Here is a 22,769-nt window from a genome sequence, read left to right as displayed (position 1 = left end):
ACCAATTCACGATTTCAGTTTGTCTAAGCCTTAGAGTTTTCTGTCGAGGCTTCCACTCTCCACTAAGGTCAACCAACAATATTTGTTAAAGGAATAGTTCATGATGAATTGATTAAAAGGTCGGGTCCCTGTCTCCTGTTGAAGTGTACACAATTAAATTCATTGTTAGCTAGTAGTTTATTATGTTTGAGCAATCAAAATAATCTGTTATTCATGATAAATATAAATATTTTCAGAAAACACCACTAGATTAAATCAATAATAATGAACCCTGTGCAAAACATTTTTCTTTCGATTAAAATGTATTTTAAAGATGTTTAAAGTAATTTATAGATGAACAAAACCATTTAATTAGTAATTATCTTTTTTATCTACAACTTTCATCATGATTTACTGCATTGTACAATTTGATCGAATATCAACTGCTCATGAGTATGCAACATAATGTAAATTGTAAATGACTACATGAGTAAGTGCACAGATTACATGCTGTGTAATTGCACAGTACGTACATCAAAGAGAAGATACATACTTTATAAATGCTTAAACATTATGCATTGTATCCACTAAAAACAAATCTAGATATAATTTGTCCTTGTAACGCAGTACATCTACATTGAAGAAGCAGGACAGAAGTTAGATTAGTTTGCTTACAGTGATTTGTGTCTCAATACGAGACACAGGTCATTTTATTTTATACATGAAAAATACAGTTTAACTTGGTGAGTTTCATAGGGCTAATGTTGTGTTTCAATATGCTGACAATCTTTTACATGAATAATATTACAAAATATATTATGAGCTTAATTAAGCTCATATTATGTTAATCATATCGTTTAGTAGGGCTACCAGACCTAGGCCCTTTAAAAGGACAGACCTCATTGGGCAGATTGTTGGTGCTTGACATTTCCTTCCTGTACCGACAGCGATATATTGTTGTTTCTCCTTCTTCTGACAAATGTACATATTGTAAGTCGCTTTGAAAAAAAAAATAGTCTGCTGAATACCGTGAATGCAAATGTAAATGGTGCAGCATGATGCATGCCTGGCCGTCCGGACAGGGGCGTCCATGTGTCTGCCGTGTGAGTTTAAAGACATGCGTATGGGACAAACACAACGCGGTGTTATTCTTACTATATGTGTCCATTCTCCAGGCCGGAGGAGTCGTAAAGCAGCCCGTCCACGGTCCACCCTTTCTCACTGTTTTGACGCGCGGTTTAGTCCCGCATTTAAACTGTTTGTCGTTCTTCCGTGATCCGCGTCCGCCGCCGCAGGGTGGTCCGGTCTGGACTCAGCCTCAGGCCACAGAGTTCCGTTCTGTGAGTGTCCTTTTTAAGTAAGTTTATATATACTTTGGGTCCATTTTGGTCATTCATCCATTAAGTCCAGTCAATCATCCCGTCCTCTAAATGCTTGGAATGTCAGCTTATGTGGATAGAGATAACACATGTTTGAGAATAAGTTGGTTGATTTATTTCGGCTCTGTCCACGTGTCGGTGAAACCAGACGTTTGTTACTTCCAAACCATCGTCTGGGAAACGAAGAGAGGGACACTCGACAGCTGACCGTCCGTTGGTTGCATCAAGTGGCCCTCTGAGCTACCGGCGTTTCTCCTTCCCGCCGCTCTTCCTTGGGTCGCGCGATTCCGGTTCTGTTGTTTCTCTCCCACAATGCCTTGCGCCGGTTCTGTTGTTTGGAGGTCTGTTTCTTGACTTCAGATGTTTTCCAACTGAAAAGTTGCAAAATCCATAGTTAGTGAAGTGTGTGTGTGTGTGTGTGTGTGTGTGTGTGTGTGTGTGTGTATGTGTGTGTGTGTGTGTGTTTGTGTGCGTGCGTGCGTGTGTCATACACATGTATTTTTCAGTATGTTAAAAAATACATAACTTCCTTACTCTGAGCGCTTTCGATTGGCCGAGCAGTATCGAAGACAGCCATCGTCGTGGTGATCGGTACAGAGGCAGCGGTCCAGGTCTCTCCTGAGCCGAACAGAACCGTAGGAGACCACCTGACTGAAGGACAGAACCACGACACCGTCAGAACCACACACACACACACAGGAGACCACCTGACTGAAGGACAGAACCAGGAGACCGTCAGAACCACACACACACACGCTAGGAGACCACCTGACTGAAGGACAGAACCAGAACACCGTCAGAACCACACACACACAGGAGACCACCTGACTGAAGGACAGAACGAGGACAACGTCAGAACCACACACACACTAGGAGACCACCTGACTGAAGGACAGAACCACGACACCGTCAGAACCACACACACACACACACAGGAGACCACCTGACTGAAGGACAGAACCACGACACCGTCAGAACCACACACACACACACTAGGAGACCACCTGACTGATTTTCTTTGATAAATATTTAAACCATTAAAGTGATTATTATAAACACCAACAATAGGGATTAAGAATCTGTCAATATATTTTGTTCCAAATTGTAGTAGCCCCACTAAAACCCCCAAACAAGCATCAAATAAGTGGGCAATGTAATTAGGAATAAATTATATGATACAGGCACATTTGAATCTGCTTATGACGCAATTACCATCAATGATACGATTTTAGTTACTTTAATCTATACTGTTATGTTTTTTTATCAACTTTAATCGGCTGAAATTAAATAATTCGACAATGGCGTCATTTCTGCGCTGATAAGGAACCAGCTTGCCGATAGCTCTATTCAACCGTTGTTTTGGACGTGTAGCTGTGTAGCGCACTGATTTGAAACTCAAAAGGCATGGGTTTAACGTTATTGAAAAATAATGCACTCCCTTGAGAAGGCAATGACCGATCAGAATCAGTTATTCAACAACACTGTGGTATAATTACAAATAAATCCCACAACCCAATATATAAAACACCCGCATTACAGATGTTACAACCCAAGGTCATATCTAATAAAACATACTTTAGAGAGCACATGTTTTGTGTTAGGTGGCCACTAGACAGCATAGCAGAACATCAGTGGGACATACTGCCAGACTCTCTAAACACAAAGGGTCACAAGGAAGCAGCCGACAGGGAATTACTTCCTCCTCCTGCCCTACTAGAGGTTCCACAGTCTCTGGTAATCTCCCTGCTGACGCTAACTGGGTCCGCTGAGACGGCCATGATGGCTCCCAGCCAGCCTTCCGCTGGGCTGCAGGTTAAAAGAGGGAGACACCACTGGGTTTGTGGGAAGTGTTTACCACCGTATCCCGGGTCCAACCGTTAGCAGATGTTAGTGGCCGAGGAGAAGCGTGCAAAACGAGAATAGGCCTCCACTCAGAGCTGCTGGGTAATATAAAGTCAGTTGGCGGAAGGCATGTCAAGACTTTGGAATGAAGACGTTTCAGTCTTTAGACATAACATTTTCAATAATTCGAATTAGTTTAGAATGGTACATCGTTCTGTTTAGAGCCCGATTGCTTATTTGGTTCTCATTTTATGTTTTTCATCCTATTACAGACTCTTTACATTTTTGTTCTTTACAGATTGTTCACAAACTATAGTCTGACTTAGTGTGTACAACTTGTAGTCATGTGAAAAAAAGCAAAACTAAAAAAGGTTATCCCTGGTTGAACAGGGAATCAGAATAGATAGCCTACGGTTGGGAACTCCTGCTAATAGACCACTTTCGTTGCTGGTCGTGTGACATCTGGGCTTATAAATTGGCGCTAATATAATTGTTCATATTTTCAAAAGTTCCCCAAGCACTTTCATTTTTCTCCTATGTAGTCTAGCTTTATAATAATAATAATTTTGACTTTACAAAAGTTCAGAATTTCCTTTGAGCTGAAGTAAATGCAAGGCTTTATTTGCTGATAACTGATGTGTCCCAAATGTGGGCGTCAATCATGAATTAAGTCATTTGTCAGACTATCCCAGCCCGTGTTTTCCAAATGTTTTTGCAGTTGTTCTCCAGCTTTGCTTAGTGTCGCTCTCTGTCCATGTGGTCGCATGGGTTGTTGGCTTGTATCTGCTCAGAAAATAAAAAAGCTTCCGCTTGTAACAACGGCTACTGGCTCGGCAACAACGCCTGTCCACCGCAGATTGCTGGAGGAGCCAATTCGAGTTGAGAAACGGTTGGAAAATAGGACGATGTGGAACGCTACCCTTGTCACTGAACTTCAGGTTCCTGTTGCAGCCTGAGCCAACTCAAATCTGAGTTGTGCGTTGGCTGTAAACCATATCAGTTTATTTTCTGAGCAATGCAAACAGTTGAGATTTGGACTGCTTATATGGCTCTATATCTGACCACTATCCAACAGAACAGACCAACGATTAGATATTATACTAAATGATTGGTGTTAGAAGCTGAATGCCTGAGAGTTAGTACTTTGTAAGGCTTAGGCTTACTACCCGAGTGGGATTTGTTAGGCTTAGGCTAACTACCGACAGCCATATGTTTAACTTAGGCTAACAACCTGACGGGGATATGTTAGGCTTAGACTAACTACCTGACGGGGATATGTTAGGCTTACTGTCCGTCCACACCAGAAGCGAATTGAGCGACCAAATCGCCGGAAGTCATTCACTTTCTATGGGCAAGAGCGACCAGAGCGACCAAAGCGACCAACGCTACCAGCGGCCAAAGTTGAGCGACCAGAGCGTCAAAAAGAAGTTGAAAACTTTTTAACTTTATGCAAATGACTATTATTCGCTTCAGCGACCAAACACTGACAGCCAATCGGAATGTAGACGCTCTTCGCTTGCGTGGATCCCAGGGAACATCGGCAGGCACTTTGGTTCCTACCTACCTTTATTCACTCACTGAACAAAATGTCGGCTGAAGTATAATCGCGGCTGTAACTGGGCACCCGGTGTTGTACGAACCCACCCTTTTTCAGTTCAGAGATCGAAACGCCATAGTGGTTTGGATATCAAGTGATGATAAGCGGGAGTATTTATAGGCTACATCTAGAACGTTCGTATTTAAGCGGGAATCATTATAATTTGCTCTACATGCCACCAATCTAACCAACCAATCGCGTGTAGCATGCTTTAAACAAAACCAAAAAAGTATTTGAAATCGTCACATAAACAAACTAATCGACAAGACGAGGGATAAATGACAAGGGATATATCTCTTGTCTTTTATCCCTCTATTCCCCACTATTCACGGAGCCTGAGGTGAATATTTTTTAATTAAATAGTCTAGATAGATAGATAGTCAAGTCTTTATTAATACCAAACGACACAAATCGTCGGGAATCCATTTAGGTGGTTCGTCCCACACAGGACAGTAGCCTACAATACCACACAGAACAAGTCTGACTGGGTAATACACACAATACATCACATGAAAACTAGACACGCGTTGATAGATAGACAGAAAGGCCTAGATAGATAGATAGATAGATATGTTCCATTATTTGCCTTGCGGAGCCAACCAGACCTGTGCACGTATGCAAATTAGCCATGTGTCCCAATGTCTATTTGTTTTGAATGCGACGAATGAGTGCAGATCATGATTTGCAGATCCAGATCAGTGAAACATATTTTAACTACTACAGCACGCAGGGTTTTTTGTTCTCGGTTGTAATTAGCCTACATTTTAGGATTTTTTTTATATTGGGGGGAATCACTGTCCTACTTGTTGTCGAAGCACTTTATCGAACAAGCAAAACCGTCTCGGCAATATGGCCAAGGTGTATGGGAGAGTTCACTATTTGATATGGCTGTCTGTAGGGCCTACTAAACGCATGGCTCCTTTAAATGCGTCTGCATAATTGAATTGTACGTCATGAGCGACTTGAGCGACCAAAGCGAACAGAAAAATTCGCAGCGAAACTTTGTGAGCGACCAGAGCGTCTTTGACGCTTTGGTCGCTCCTGGTGTGGACGTACAGTTAGGCTAACGACCGACAGTGACATAGGCTAACTGCCTGACAGTGAGAGCTATGTTTAGCTGAAGCTAACTTCCTGTCAGTTAGCACAATAGGCCTAAGCTAATGCCTGGCAGTATGTACAATGTTTAGCTGAAACTAGATGGCTGACACTAAAGCTAAATATAATTCAGAGAGAGAACTGCCCTGTTTGGGAGAGATGTTAGTAATGAGAGAGTGAAGGAGCAAGAGAGTGTGAGAGAGGGAGAACAGACCGTTTCTTAATTAGTTCAGAGATGAGAGTATGTGAACCGCAGAGGGTTTGAGTTTGATTCCTTCGTGGTCTCGTTTGAGGGACTTTGCGTTGGGCAGTAAAAAAAAAAGTTATTTAAGAACCTCAGGAGGAAGCCAGACAGAAATTACCCTTCGTTAGGAAAGGTGGGCTTTCTTATTAGCCAAGCCACATCTGAGCGCCTGCAACTCGGCCAGGAACACACAAACCGAAACACGTTAATTGGCAACAATTGTGGCGTGGGGGGGGGGGGGGGGGGGGCTGGGAGCTTTTGTGCTGATTTCCGATGTCAGAGCAAAAATTCAAAACATACTGGGCGTGTTAAATGTGAAACTAAATATATATTGTCTGTTAAGCAATCAGCGGCTGTACTGCTAAAATTCAAATTGTTTGAAAAATTATTAGTGTCGGTTCTTGCCGAATATATTTAGCTGTGAATGTATTTTTAGACGGATGCAAATGTAATGTACTCGCATGTGTATCTTTGTTTGTTTCTAAGCATCTCCAATTCTCATTGAGAAAATGGTGCAATTTACACGTAAATATTTTATTTCTGCAATTATCTTTGTAGACTCAAGAAACCAAGACAAATATATCTTAGATCTAATAGATTTTCAGATTTCGATCTCTCAGACGCTCCATGGTTGCTTCCACCCCTCCACCCATGGTACATGCGCACCCTGTCAGACAGAGACCCACCTGGGGGTGTTGATCCAGAGGATGCCCACGTGGCAGAAGTACACACACTCCTTGTCCCTGGGGTTCTCACACGAGCACCGCTTCTCCCTCCGGTGAGCCTTGTGGACGAGCTGCGTCGGGAGGCCCTCCTCCGTTGTGGGGCCCGGTTTTGAGCTAGGATAGGCTGCAGATATAAAGAGAATAAACAGAATCTGAGTTTTCAGCTTTTAAACTCTTCTTCTGTGCATCCAACATGTCCTCAACATGTTGTTCAGCATTGCTTGACACAGACCTCAGATCGGTGAGTTAGGGCTAGCTGTGTGTTCCTGTAGTGGAGTGGTTAGGGCTAGCTGTGTGTTCCTGTAGTAGCTCTGGTTAGGGCTAGCTGTGTGTTCCTGTAGTGGAGTGGTTAGGGCTAGCTGTGTGTTCCTGTAGTAGCTCTGGTTAGGGCTAGCTGTGTGTTCCTGTAGTGGAGTGTTTAGGGCTAGCTGTGTGTTCCTGTAGTAGCTCTGGTTAGGGCTAGCTGTGTGTTCCTGTAGTAGCTCTGGTTAGGGCTAGCTGTGTGTTCCTGTAGTAGCTCTTGTTAGGGTGAGCTGTGTGTTCCTGTAGTGGAGTGGTTAGGGTTAGCTGTGTGTTCCTGTAGAGGCTCTGGGTTAGGTTTAGCTATGCGGGATAGATGATTCATGTATGGATGAAGTCAGCTGGAGTTGAGAGTGTAATGGATACCATGAAAACAACATACATTCCATGTGTTGATGTGCACCATTAAGTTTATGTTTTTTTTAACAAAGCATATATTATAAGGCGGGGTCCTCAGGAGATGTTGAACAGCTCAAACCATGAATAACAATCAGACCTGAGTTAATAGTCTAAAACCCATAGAGGATATGAGAAGGGCAGTTTTTAATACTACTGCTGCACATGCTATGATACAACATGTGACATTACATCAGGTCAGGCTTTAAACATCTGCTTGTACTTTCCCTAGAACCTATGTCTGGCCAGCACCTGGATGTACACACACACACACACACACACACACACACACACACACACACACACACACACACACACACACACACACACACAGACACACACCCTCACAGACACACACGTACACAGACACACACACACACACACACACACACACACACACACACACACACACACACCCTCACAGACACACACGTACACAGACACACACGTACACAGACACACACACACACACACACACACAAATAAACATACACGCACACATGCACGCACACACACACAGGCTTTGTTCAAGCCTCCCAGGCGCAGAATAAACACGAGAGATACCCACAGAGGTTTGTCCTGAAGGTCAAAACGTTTAAGAGGCTCCTGGGCGAGGTGAGGTTGTCCAGCAAAGCTCTAGTTGACGACAGCTGTCTGTCTGCCGTTGGATTGGAGATTCATTTGTGATACACCCAATCGGAATGAGCCGGAGATGTTTTCAGATAAACACTCCTCATTCATCTCAATGAACTAGCTCCTCCATCTCCAAATCCTTTAGGGTAGCCGTGAGGTGACCGAGAATGTGTGGCAGATGGATTGGTTATGCCTTGAGAGGTTCAGTTCCGTTCTATTCTACATACGGTGCTAAGCCAAGTCATCATCCGACCGGCCAAAACCAACTCTCTGAACTGATGTACTTCTGAGTTGATAGAATGTTGTTTTCATAAAATCCCCCAAGTCTAAGGTAACGTGTAATGAAATAATTGTATTTAAAATACAGCTATTGAATAACAACCATGCCATGTTGACAGTATGTAATTAAATATGCATTGTTCTACAGCCTAAAAACTCTGGCTCTGCTTGTGGTGTGACTTTGAAGGAAAACAGTACAGTATGTGTGACCACACTGTAGGTGTAAATAAACACTTGTGTCTGTGTGTGTGTTTGACCACTCTTCTATTGTGTGTGTGTGTGTGTGTGTGTGTGTGTGCGTGTGTGTGTGTGTGTGTGTGTGTGTGTGTGTGTGTGTGTGTGTGTGTGTGTGTGTGTGTGTGTGTGTGTGTGTGTGTGTGTGTGTGTGTGTGTGTTTGCATCTAAAACCACAGCACATGCTTCCGTTGGGGGGGCTTTACAAGTTGTCATGAAAGCGGGAACCACCATACACACACACACACACACACACACACACACACACACACACACACACACACACTCACAAAAATAGAGCAATTTAACCAAGTTGCCACTTACCCAGCCAGGAAGTGGAAGAACCCTGTCATTAATAGACATAATAAATAGGGAGTACAGTTACCTGTACTCTAAACAATACCAAGACCTGCGTGTCAATATTTACCCAGTGGTGCTCTGAAATCTATGGGTAGGGTACTGTATCTGCATTACAATACGGTTTCCAGGAACCGTGGCATGTGTGGAATATGGTTAAGTCAAAGAAGATCTCATAGTTCCCCTAAGAGATGCATACATTTCCTCCAGTATCACGTTTAACCTAGCAGATTTCAGTTACAAATGTTTTTTCATAGATGTGTATTTGTCTGCTTTCTGTCCTCATAATTATCCCGACAGGCCCTAACTCATTCCCCTCCTCTCCACCCCTTGAAGGAGCAGTCCCTCCTGGGTGTTCCTCCACATTGTTTCCTTCATTTCCCACTGGGATTCAGGGAGTTTCTCATTCCCGTTTCAGGATATACCGTTAAGGGATATCGTTAATTCGTCAACGCCAATTAGAAGTCTATTACGGTGGCTGCCGCGGCGGACTTGGCCCGTGGGTTCAGCCAAGGAAAACGTAAAAAAACACTATTGGCATTTTATTTGGAGGGATAGGGGATATAGGGTGAAACCAGGAGGTAGAAACTGTTCACAGCGATTGGCTAACTCCTAGTGTGCTGGGAGAATCCTAGTAGACAATGAAGAAAGAGACAAATAGCTTAGAAAGGTGTGTTTGGCACAAATGTTATTCTGTGGAAATTGTTGTGGAATAGTATTCTCAAACAGTTTCACAACGCAAACCTCACCCTGCAAAGAAGAGCACAAAACCTTGTATCTATGTATGTGTTGCTATAAAGATGCATGCATCTGAAGAATAGGTTGAGGAAAATTTGGTTGAAGGGCAGGTTAGGTCTTGCAGTAGTCTCCTAGAGATGGCCCTGGTTAAACACCTGGTTATAGTTAAACACCTGCTAAAAAACTGTGCTGGAGTGAGTGAGGGCTAGCTCTTGATGTTTTGTGCAATCTGTCAACGCTCTGGTTCTTTTGGAAAGATGCTCTTTTGTTATTGTCTTGTCTATCTTGCCTACAGCTCGGACAGAGAGATTCTTCTTCTATTATCATTCTGCTCTAATTTCCGGAGACCACCTTGGTCTGGGTTTACAAACCTGGACCCTGTTCATCCCGGCCCAAAGTGGAACATGGTGGAAACGGTGCTGTCACGGTGATCGTGTATCTGAGCTGGAAGGGTTTAGTTCTGTTGTTTTATCACAGAGATAGCATGGAACCTGCCACCTCAGCTCTGGCACTGACCACTTGTTTTGACTACTGGACAGTGTGTGTGTGTGTGTGTGTGTGTGTGTGTGTGTGTGTGTGTGTGTGTGTGTGTGTGTGTGTGTGTGTGTGTGGGGGTGTGTGTGTGTGGGTGTGTGTGTGTGTGTGTGTGTGTGTGTGTGTGTGTATGTGTGTGTGTGTGCGTGTGTGTGCGTGTGTGTGTGCGCGCGCGCGCGCGGGTATGTATCTGTGTGTGTGAGTGTGTGCATTTGTGTGTTGGATTGCGCTCCACCGACTTTAAATCCAGACCGCTGTCTAGAATAATGCCCGGTCAAATGTTTTAATTTCTTGGCTTGTTATGAGAAGAAATGCTTGTTGCACGGCACCGCATCGGACAACATACAGAGACGGACTGGCCCCATGGCCCCTGATGGGTCTGTGTGCCTTGGCTCTGAGCCCATGCCTTGGTTAAGTTAGAATAACCCTTAGAAAACCAAGCAATCCCATAAGGCCTGGATTCCAGCATAACGGTGTGCACTTCTACCACAGGGAAAATTATTAAAATCCTGAGCTGGGGATGTTGTGTCCTGAGCAGCTATTGTTGAATCACGATGGAAGCAATTCCAGTAGATAATGTACTCTCAACACCATCGGGATGGGAAAACATTGCTCCAGCTGAAGCGCTACTACTATTGTATGTTGTTGCAATCAGAGGTTGATTTATTTCACATGAAAGAGTCACATTCTCACCACCGCTTTTAAAATAATACGGAGGGATCTGATGGATTTGAGCTCTTCACCATAGCATCAGTATCAGTTGTCAATCTAAATGTAGGGAATGTAGTAGGAATCAAGGCTGGCACTCCAGACTTATAGGAGGCCGACGTTCCAGCTACACTGGGTGACCGCTTCACTTTTACAACTGCTTCAATTATAATAACATGGCCCTGGTTAAACACCTGCAAAAAAAACTACGTGCTGGAGGAGTGAGGGCTAGCTCTTGATGTTTTGTGCAATCTGTCAACGCTCTGGTTCTTTTGGAAAGAAGCTCTTTTGTTATTGCCTTGTCTATCTTGCCTACGGCTCGGACATGCTAAGTATCAAGCCCTATGACCTGCCCGATGCGAAAAGGCTAAGGACCGAGAGAGGAGTAAGAGAGAGAGAAAGAAAGAAAGAAAGAAAGAAAGAAAGAAAGAAAGAAAGAAAGAAAGAAAGAAAGAAAGAAAGAAAGAAAGAAAGAAAGAAAGAAAGAAAGAAAAAAAGAAAGAAAGAGAGAGAGAGAGAGAGAGAGAGAGAGAGAGAGAGAGAGAGAGAGAGAGAGAGAGAGAGAGAGAGAATCCAAATGAGACGCATATGTAACCAAAGGGAGGGGGTCCAACATTGATAAGATTGTATAGATTGGACAGTCCTTATTGTCCCATGAGGTGCAATTTGGTTTGCAAACGGAGAAGGAAACCGAGGGGGGAAAGTCTGACAGGGTGGAGCAGAAAGGCTGCTGAAAACATGGAAGGTCAAAACCAAAAGAACCACTGAGTTGAAACACATGAGCGATGAACAGACTAATCAACACGCAGGTCTCAGGAGATGGGGAGCTGTATTAGTGGTGTAAGGAGCAGGAGTGTGAGGAGACTGAGAGACCTCACAGAACAGTCCTTCCTCACAGGAGTTGAACACATTGATATGTCCATTCTCGACCTGTGATGATCTCTCAACCCTTCACTGAGTGAGATGTCCACACTCGACCTGTGATGATCTCTCAACCCTTCACCGATTGAGATGTCCACGCTCGACCTGTGATGATCTCTCAACCCTTCACTGATTGAGATGTCCACGCTCGAACTGTGATGATCTCTCAACCCTTTGCTGATTGATATGTCCATTCTTGAACTGCGATGATCTCTCAACCCTTCACTGAGTGAGATGTCCGACTTCGACCTGTAATGATCTCTCAACCCTTCACTAGGGATGGGAATCGAGAACCGGTTCTTGTTCAGAACCGGTTCCGAGTCAACCGATTCCTTGGAATCGTTAGCAAGCCTGCTTAACGATTCCGCTTATCGGTTCCGGTCGCGGCAAATGCGTCGTGACGTCACACACACGCTGCTTTGATTTGGTTCAGAACGCAGCAAACATGTCGCCGCCGAGGAAGAATCGCATTGTGCGTTCAAACCAAACGCGACGGGGCGACAAGATCCCATACAAAGTGAACGTAGAGACGCGTATAAGGGCGAGTTTGTCGCGGGAGAAAACCGGCGACAAGTTTTTGTCGTGATGACAGCCAATCAGCCTTCAACATCGTGATAACTGAGTGACATGTGTAACGTAACAGCCAATCAGCGTTCAGCCGTCAAACTCAGTGCAGTGCAGTCCGGGTGAACCGCGGAATGGAGGAGAAAGTGATTGTTGCAGTTTGCGACTCCCGGATCTCTATATATAATAGTATATAATATATTATATACTATATTATAATTGTATATATAATATCACGGCCAACAGCTCTGTCGCCTCCGGATGGCCGTAGCGTGGGGAGCTCTCATAGGGATTGGGCTTCTCGGGGTTTGTTTACCGGCATTGCTATGGTTTCCGGTCTTGTGTGTTCCAACGGTTTATTAGGTAGGCCCATCTAATAAATCTCTGTCTAATCAATGCTTCATTTTGTTTATGTCAGTTTAATTTTGTTACAAGTTGAATGAGCACTGTTAGAATTCCAAAAGGCACAAGCTCTTACTTGGCTGTTTTCAGTCTGTGTTTTTAGTTGTATGGCACATAATGATGGCATTTGGGCTTAAAAAGCGATATATTTTTTCGTCTAGACCAATTGATTTGAAAATGTACAATTTCCTAATACTAGAAGCACTTCTGATCAGATATTAAAGAGATGTAATGCAAACAAACACATTTATACTTATTTTCTCACCCAATGAGAATCGATAAGAGAATCGATAAGGAATCGGATCGATAAGCAGAATCGGAATCGGAATCGTGAAATTCTTATCAATTCCCATCCCTACCCTTCACTGAGTGCTGCTCAGTGATCTTAAAGAGCCTTGCAGAGCTCAAACAAATGGGGATGCGTTGCTACAGAGGTAGACCTTGGTGATCCGTGAACAGTCCCTGTTCATTATCTTCGGACACTACGTAATGCCGTAGAGGAAGTATCCTCGGCCAAGTCCGTCTACCGTGGGGTTTTACAGGATTGGTCCACAAGGCCCAGAGAACAGCCCCAAGAGTTATAGTTTGGTGACGTTATCTATCTTTTAAACAACGCAACATTTTGACAGAGAGAAAATTGATTAATGTTGCTTTCGGGACCCTATGACAATATTCTGAATTGAATTTTTTTGGACATCCCATTATGGATTATTGATGTAACGTTATACTTGGAGCCCCGCCCCCTTATCTTGGGAACCAGACATATCGTATCTTCCGATTAGGTCTGGCCCTCCCATACAAAAAGATTTCTGCCCGATACGAGATAGTCCGACCAATCAGAACCGTTCATCTAATAAGAGCGGCGATAAATACGACGGCTTCCGCTGATGTAGAATCATCGAAGGCAGTATTAAACCAACTAGACGGTATATTATCACTAAAATAAGATTTTTTTTCTGATATGATTGGTTGTAGGCCTGGAAAATTGCACCCCTTGGAAAATGAAAATGAACAGAGAGGTTCCAGACATTGCATTTGTCGGGTAATGCCAGGCTACTAAACACTGCCCCCCACCTCCCTAGTCACATTAAGGTCGCAGCAAGAAGGGCTCAACTGTGGAAATATGAACTTAAATTGTTCGGTGGCAGTTACAATGACCATGTCAACTCCCATCACAATGATCTTGGGGTCGACAGGATTCTTGTTTTGGGTTTTAATCTTGTTAGGTTTTCTATTTTCTGATGCCTATTCCCATTCTCTGCATGTTAAGTATAACATTGAAATCATTGTTTTTCTTGATATTCAAGTTATGCAAAGTTATGCAGCAAACACAGAGGAGTTTTACATTACGCTTGCCAACACTGGACGTTGTTACCAACATCATCCAACAGCTTGGCAACTGTGTCTATATTTGTGGGTTTTCTTGCTGAACTATCCGGAAGTTCGGAAATAAAGTGAACAACAATGGCGTCCTCCATGTCGCGTTCGAAAATAAGGGGTTTCTGAAATGCAATGGGCCACCTTTAGAGCAGTTCAATCCACAAAGTTATGGAAAGTCATGGCTTGCCCAGAGAAGAAGATCTGCAGATGAAACAGCATGTGATGCTCCTCATCATTCAAGCAAAGCTGACCCCGAGACCTGTTGGACCCTTTTTTAAGTAGGTTAATTGTCTTATAATATTTAGTCTGTACACAATCTTTTTAATTGTTTTGAATCAAGATTGACATTCAATATTTCTGTTAAAGCTACATTTTTTGTTTACTTATGTCTTTGGCTGTGAATATTTGTCAACTCTGCTGACGTGTTACACTAAAGTACAATTGTTGACAAGTTATGGTTTATTCATTGACCATTTATAGATTACCTCACTGAATTCATTACCAAATTCACTGATACAGTAATTTATTGTCTACCTCTGATCCCTTTCAGCCTCTCCCTGCAAAGGCAAGGTAAGATGGGGATGGAGCAGCAGCCCCAGAACCTGAATTTAACCACAGAGCCTATGGTGCCATTTCTGTAAGTATGTGAACATCTTATTTATTAAGTTTGTGCTTGCTGAATTTATGCTACAATCAAACAGACAATACAACCAAATCTTTTACTTCCTCTGTTTCTTTAAAATAGCCAATGAGATTAATCTCACAACGCATTTTATATTTTGACTACATTGATTGCAAGCTGCATAGCTAACTACTCTAATTTTCTTTTTTGTCTAACTCTGTCTTCTATCTGTGTCTGTCTCTGTTGTGTGTGTTCACAGTTTGCCTCCTCTCATAGATGTGGAGTCACCTTGTTTTCATCGCTTCCACCAGAGTTCTACATTTTAGGCCTGAAGAATTCAATGCACCACACACTAAATCCTTGTGTAATTGGCACAAAGCATGGTGATGCGGGTTTGCTCACTAAAGCAAGTGTACTCCACAATTGAAATAGTTGTCCCTTTGATTAGTTGCTGTTGAGAGGAGGTGTGTTTTTGTCAAGCATATTTTCATTTGATCTTGTTAAGACATGGATCATGAAGCTGCATTAATACATTTTTGGTCACTTTGGGGCACACAAACAACCAAACATTACAGATGCACAGCCCTGTCATTATAACTATTACTCAAATTCTTATGGCAGGCATGTTAGCATAACAATTGTTATGTATCCATGATTTTTATATAATATCTGACATATTATATTTACTTACCTTTTAGATCTGGACTGGTTTAGTTTACATCAATTCCTAGGATTTAAGGACATCCCAGCCTAAAAACTTCATTTCATTACACACTAAAGTGAGTGTACTCCAATAATTGAAATGGTTGTCCCTTTGATTAAATAGTTTATGAAGCTCAGCATTACCTCTTACTTTTTTTTTTTTACTCTAAAAATTCAGAATTTTACAATGGTTTACTGATTTGCACGCGTTGCTTATGTTATAAGTGAAGAAGGGAGTACTGGCACTTATTTTTTTCCACTCCAAGCACTGCTTTGCTACCTTACGCTGAAGACAAATTGGTTCAGCAGCTCAGAGCGCACTTAGTTTGATTCTGACTCTGGGGAGTCCCACATTTGGTTTTGAATCTATCTGTCTATTTATTTGAGTTAGGTCAAGTTTAGTTGGGTTGAATTGATAGTAGTTTGGTTGTTTATCTTTTTGGAACTTTCTGAATTCAGGCAGTAATGAAACGTTATGCTACTCAACAGTCTGGTAGTGGTGTTAACACAGTTAGTTCACACCACTTGTTAGAAAACGGCATGACTTTCAGTCTGAGCAGCATGAGGGATGCTGCGTTAAGGACGGGTTTTCACTGAACCTCCCACGTGTGGCATCAAGGGAATTGGCCTTTAAATGTCTTTATTGAATAGGTTCTGCCTTCTCAAAAGCCCAGGTTGTTTAGTTTACTATCGGATTTCAGGAATATCTCGGTGTGACCACCGAGGTCTCAGGGCTATAAACCAGGTTTATGTTACAATGAATCTCCCCTCTGGGATCTAGAAGCCTCCTTTATCTTATAAGATCAACACACAGAGAGACATTTCCCCATTGCTCAGGGGAATCTCCGGTGTTCGCCATGACAGTCACCTATTGGCCCCAAAAAAACGTTGGAGGCTGACAATCCTGGGAAGAAAAGAAAGGGAAAGAAACATCTGGTTTTCTATACAAATGTTTCCCAATGTACACTTTGAATGTGCAGGTGTAGCTTCCTGTGGTTCCAGGTGTTTTGTTCACATGCAATGCATTCCCTACAGATGTGCAGGTATTTCCTGGCGTGCACAGACACTATGGAATGAGGTGGACTAGATCCAGACGCACATAACAATGTTGAAGTTTCAACAGAAATATGTTTGATTTGGAAACGCAGGTGCACAAAATACAGAGGATCCTCGAGTGGCGGCGGAGCACAAATGTCTTCAATCAGGCGGGTAATCACTAGAGGGCATTTTACCAACATCATCTTCCACATCCTAGGTGCAGATGATTACCAAATACTGGGAGATAAACTCACAAAAAGCCAAATAACAGAAATAGCCATCATTATCACCCTTATTTGAAGCTAAAACATTTTTACAAAGCAATTTAGTTAGGTTTGACATCCCACATTATTAATTTAGTTTGCATTGGCACATTCTTTGTATCATAATTGAATTATTCCCCCCCCCCCCCCCCTCCCACACACACACACACACACACACACACAAACACACACACAGACACACACAGACACACACACACCCTCAACCCAATTGGGTCTTACCTTGGTGCTGTTGGATGAGAAACAGGGACAGAAAACAGCAGTACAGGGTGATTTCCATTCTCCTGTCAGTCCAGAGAGAGAAGGCAGCCTTAACTCCAGATGTCACTCAGTCCCCTCTTCTGAAGCGTTTCGCTGGGATGCCCACAGGGACGATAGTCCTCTCAAACACACTCAGCACCCTGGGGAAGATGGCAGGGGCCTGCAGGGATGGTGGACATTTGAGGAGGCAGAAGAAGGTCCAGCCGATTCATACACCTCACCTCTTGACGGTTCCCATGGAAACACCTTCTCAGGTAAACCTCCCTGTACATAGAGAGTTTTTGTCTGGACAGGGGAGCGAGTGTGAACAAGCCTCAGAAAGGGAACCAAAAATGATAATCAATAAGACATCAGCATCGGCTCCTCTCCAGCCCGAAGTCCATCAGGTCTTCCTCAGCAGAAGCTACTGCTACCTCAAGAGACGGATGAGCAACAGCATGGGGCGGACCGGGTGGTGGCAGGTTGAGACTGTCTGGCTGGCCGGCTGGCTGACTGGCACTGAGAGAGACGTAGCTTATGTATGTCGAATGGAACAGGAATGCACTCCAGGCAAGGAGAGGAGAGGGGGGGAGGAGGGGAGAGGGGGAGGAGGGAGGCGGTGTGTGTGGGGGGGGAGAGAGGAAGGGGTGAGGAGGAGAGGTGGGGGTTGCTATAGCTGCGATACCAGACCTCCCAACAGTCCTGGATCTTTGTGGTGGTTGAAATCCTCCTTTTTCATGTCCTCTTGACTCTGTTCCTTCTGTTTTGTGCTCTCTTTATCTTTCTTTGATTTTCTCTCTGAGGCTACTCTGTTTTTTTAGCCTCAGAGAGATTTGTGTTCTTTTTCTTTCTGTTCTCTCTCTCTTTCTCTATGTCCTGCTCTGTCCCCAACTCTCCCATTCCCCATCACACTCTTTCCCTCTGGCTTGCTTTTCTGAGATTATTTTGCCTTGTTTCTAGCTTGTTGTAAAGCGTAATGTAGGTTCTCTCTTACTGTCTTTCTCTCACTCTCTCTTTCTCCCTCCAACACATTCAGATGTGTGTGTGTGTGTGTGTGTGTGTGTGTGCATGCGAGCGCCCGTGTGTGTTTCTCTGTGTGTGTGTGTGCGAGTGTGTATGTGTGTGTGTGTGTGTGTGCATACATGTGTGGTATGCATGTGTGTGTGTGTGTGTGTGTGTGTGTGTGTGTGTGTGTGTGTGTGTGTGTATGCACTGTTTGTGTGTACCCCTGTGAGCCCACAAGGGAAAACATGTACGAATTTCTCTTACACTAAGTGCAGCTTGTTGTGTAGCAGAATTTCCCCTAAAACCATAAACAGTGGTTTTAAATAAAATAATGCTTAACTTTGTAAGTCAGAAAGCCGAAGAGAAGTATATTCATCCAACCACATCCCAACCCAGTGGATGATTCAGAGGTCAAAAGAGAGGCTTCCCTAAAGTAAATCACTTTGTTCGAGCTCTGTTCTCCCCCATGTTTTCAATTATTGTATTTCTGATGAAACTGGGTTGAGAAGGGTGTAAATCACATACACATTTATTTACATTTTACATTGAGGGCATTTAGCAGACCCTTTCATCCAAAGCGACTTACAATAAGTACATCCGTCAGAAGAAGGAGAAACAACAATATACCGCAGTTGGAACAGTTCCAAGCACCCACAATCGCTAGGTTAACGCATTCCCCGTATACAACAAAGATAGCCAGGATAAGATGCTACACCATGCTAATTTATACTTCTAATAGTAGTATAGTTGTACATACAATGTATATCCTCCATGGCCGCCCGTTCTTGGTGATGGGGTTGGACCTTCCCTCCTCCTTACACCTTCACAACTGGTGTCGTGTCCAGAGGTACTGGTTGTCCGCATCCTACCTGTGGGCACCCTTGAGAAAGAGATCATGAGGTGTGTGATACTGTTGGACCTTTTGAAAAAAAGGTAATATGTTCAAACCCTTGGGAGTCTGACCTTCCCCTGCCGAGCAAGGCACTTCATCTACAACCACTTTTAACTGAACACAGAGGAGTCGTTTGAAGTGTGAATGTATGTGAGTATAGCAGTAAAGTTGGCCAAACATTACCATTAGTCGATGCATTATAATTAGTCCCCTCAAATGAGGATAATGAAAGTCTAAACCCGTCTACAACGAGTGTTAAAAGATACTATTTTGGGTCAGATGGCCAAAATAGCTTGAATAAAAGATGAAAGGGGAAGCCATGCAAAGTTAAGGCCTGTTCCTGTATTTGATCTCGTTCAGACCTTAACAACGGGTCGGTTGGTGGCTCCCAGGTTTACCCTTAACCCAGGAGAGACCCGCTCTAGTTGGTTGGTGCTTAATGTGACTGATGTTTCATCAAAGTGCCCCCCAAAACACACATCTGGGTCACAGATCTACTTCTGAAGGGTTTATAAGTTGGGTTTCCACCAAAACACATCGGGACTTCCCTTAACCTCATGGGAAGCCTACATAGCCTACATTAACAAGGCTGTTTCATAACACGTTTATATTAGCTTATTTTGGCGTAGCCTTGCACGGAATTATTGTCTCACTTATATTAGCAGAGAATAGGCAATGGCAGTGATGGGAGTATGTAGCAAGGCCCAAACAGAGTCGCAACGTGCTACACGGTACCACAGTGTCTTAGGAATGTGCGGAAGGCATCCACACGAGTCTGCGGCCGTCTGCGTGCGGCGGACACCCCCGTGCAGCCAACCGTGGGTGACAGTTTGGCCAATTATAGAGCAGAGTAAAACTCCAAACGGCAGCCTGTTGGCTCGCAGGGGCCTTGTAGCAACTGAGAGCTGGGAAGGCGAGGGGAGGACGATGATGATGATGATGATGATGATGATGATGGGGGAGGGGCCGTGAGACAGGTCAAATGTGTTAAAAACACAAGGAGAGAGAGGGCTGGAGGGTACAGGGCAAGAGGAGGAGGCGGAAAAGATGAAAGAGTGGGGGATAGAGAATGGATAAATCTGCCACAGGTGTTTTTGTTATTAAAAAGTCCCCGTGTGGTGCTGTCTTGAGAGTATAACTCAACAAAGTGAGGTCAGAGAAAGTAATTAAACCGGTTTAGCATGGACTCAAACCCGGACTTAAACATGACAACGTGAAACATGTCATGACATAAATCCCACGGCCATGACCCCGTACACCTCGAGGACGCTGAGGTGGACAGAGACCTTCAGGTCCCTCGCTGTGTTCGTCGAGGTGACCTCTCCTGCTCAGCGGTGAGAATGGCCCAGAAGCGTCTGTGCTCCCTGAGGAGGCTCTATAGGTGTGTGTGGTGCCAAAACCCTCAGAGATTACAGGGGCACCACCAAAAGCATCCTCTCTGGCTGCATCACCGCTAGTTGCCTGGTGTGGCAGCTGCTCCACTGCTGACCTTAACGCCTCGTGCCCACTGCCTCCGTCCGTTGACTGATCCCCATTGACTTTGAATGGGGGCGGACGCGCAATGCATTGTGAATCCGTGCGCTGAAGGCTCCGTCAAAAAGTTGAAACATTTTCAACTTTTTCGGCAGCGATGGATCCGTCATCCAATCAGATCGCGTATGCAAATTTAAGCACTGTGACACTACTCGGGGTCTGACGACCCTGGAAAGCTCCCCCATCCGTCAGCCACGCCTTCCGACGCCCTTTGACGGACGGTGCAGTGGGCACGAGGCGTTAGGCAAATCCCATAAAGGGGGGGTGATCAGAGCGCATCATCAGGCTATAGACCAGAGCCCAGCAGGCTCTGGACCAGAGCCCCCCACCCCAGGCCCGGGACCCGGGCTCCCCCAGGCTGTGGACCAGAGCCCCCCCAGGCTATAGACCAGAGCCCCCCAGGCTGTAGACCAGAGCCCCCTCCCCCCCAGGCTGTGGACTCCACATTGCGGCCGGCTGGTAGATGTGTCCCGAGAATTTGAGTACGGACTACCTGACTCAGAAACATTCTTACTCAGGTCATTAGGCCTCTCAATAATTTCACTCATTTATTATGTAGATTAATTAAACCTAAAGTCAAATATTTCAAGCATTCTTTGGGGGATTATTATGGCTTCCAACTCATGAAATTCCGATTTTCAGAAAATTTGAATATTGCGCAAAAGTTCAGTAATGTAGACTCAAGGTGTGACACTCTAATCAGCCAATTAACTCAAAGCACCTGCAAAGATTTCCTGAGCCTTTAAATGGATTTCAGGACTCGATTGTCAAGCAAAGGCCATTCAAAAAGAGGAAGCCTCAGTCCAGAAAGAGTGGACTGAGGCAGGAGTCAGTGCATCAAGAGCCACAACACACAGACGTATCCAGGACATGGGCTACAACTGAGACATTCCCTGTGTCAAGCCACACCTGGACCAGAGACAACGTCAGAAGTGACTTTCCTTTGTTATGATCCAGCTCTGCGATCATAACATTTAAGGAAATCTCTCATGAGGGATTAAACAAATGATAGGTATTTTATAGGGATGTCCGATATTGGCTTTTTTGCCGATATCCGATATGCGATATTGTCCAACTCTAAATTTTCGATTCCGATATCAGCCGATACGATGTCGATATTTGGGTTATTTTTCCTCAAACCTAATTTAGGTAACATTACATATCTCCTGTTGTGGAATTAACACAACATGCTTAATGTTATTGTGATGCCCCACTGGATGCATTCTTGAATGCAACAAGGCTTTCCAAATGTTAACATTGTCTGTGAAAAATAAGAAAAATACTTCAACTTAATTTAAGGGAAAAGTGCCATGTTTATTATTATTTTTTTAATGGTCTCAGACAACAGTTTGGATTACACTCTCCCTGAGATAATCTTGACAATGCCCACAACAAATAGGGCAAACTTGACTTCACAAATGATAAAACATTGTACCTGAACAACTATGTGCAACATAGCAGTATGTTTCTTTAACTAAAACTCAATAACCTTAATTGAATAAACAAATAACAAATATGAGTCAATTACAATGTGCACTGTACTGCACAATTTTGAAAACATTTATTTGAGCTATAAATAAAAAAATAAATAAAAATAAATAAATATTTTATCGGTTTTAAGGCAAAAAAAATCCGATACCGATATTGACCGATATTACATTTTTATTCTAATATCGGGCCGATAATATCGGTGGGCCGATAATATCGGACATCTCTAGTATTTTACTTGACAAACAGAACTCAATATCAAGATGTAACCACAAGATCAACATATAATGGAAGCTAGACCTAACTGGGCTCCCAACATAACACGGGAGCCAGGACCAAGCCAACATTGACTGTCTAGGTGGACAGCTTTATGCAATCCTGGAGACCAGAGCTGCTCCCAATTCCCTAATTGCCGAGCTCGAACCAGGCAGGAACCAGGACACTGAAGAACAACAATAAAACACACATACACCCTGGCAAAGGCCCCTGGCCGTCACACCTGGGCTAAGGAGATAAATAACTCATCTGACTCTCGGTGATCTAGAGTCCTCTTTCGGATGAAAGTAAATGCTGCATTTTATTTGGAAATCAAGGTCAGAGAGTCTTGTGGAAGAATGGAGAGGCTAAGAATCCAGGTTGCTTGAAGTCCAGTGCGAAGTTT

General features: G+C 43.7%; 1 protein-coding gene across 1 annotated transcript; it reads right to left on the bottom strand.

Moving 5' to 3' along the window:
- Window positions 1-158: 158 nt before the first annotated feature.
- On the bottom strand, window positions 159-17,748 carry si:ch211-202p1.5 (uncharacterized protein LOC103909337 homolog). Its single transcript, XM_060041714.1, has 4 exons — window positions 17,173-17,748; window positions 6,823-6,985; window positions 1,893-2,009; window positions 159-1,729 (listed from the first exon to the last, which is right to left on the bottom strand). Exons 1-4 carry the CDS (start codon window positions 17,228-17,230, stop codon window positions 1,582-1,584), a joined length of 486 nt encoding a protein of 161 aa, XP_059897697.1. The 5' UTR covers window positions 17,231-17,748; the 3' UTR covers window positions 159-1,581.
- Window positions 17,749-22,769: the final 5,021 nt, after the last annotated feature.

Source organism: Gadus macrocephalus, chromosome 21 (assembly GCF_031168955.1).
Source record: "Gadus macrocephalus chromosome 21, ASM3116895v1".
Classification (NCBI taxonomy): domain Eukaryota; kingdom Metazoa; phylum Chordata; class Actinopteri; order Gadiformes; family Gadidae; genus Gadus; species Gadus macrocephalus.
The sequence above is the reverse complement of the archived record's forward strand: the minus strand, read 5'-3'. Positions and strand labels throughout refer to the sequence as shown.

Excerpts from the sequence above, each read along its gene's own strand:
- si:ch211-202p1.5 (XM_060041714.1), bottom strand. The coding sequence starts at position 17,230 with ATGGAAATCACCCTGTACTGCTGTTTTCTGTCCCTGTTTCTCATCCAA. Across the intron at positions 2,010-6,822 it reads CTCTGGATCAACACCCCCAG|TCAGGTGGTCTCCTACGGTT; the intron begins GTGGGTCTCTGT and ends TCTGTCCTTCAG. Across the intron at positions 1,730-1,892 it reads GCCAATCGAAAGCGCTCAGA|TTGGAAAACATCTGAAGTCA; the intron begins GTAAGGAAGTTA and ends GCAACTTTTCAG.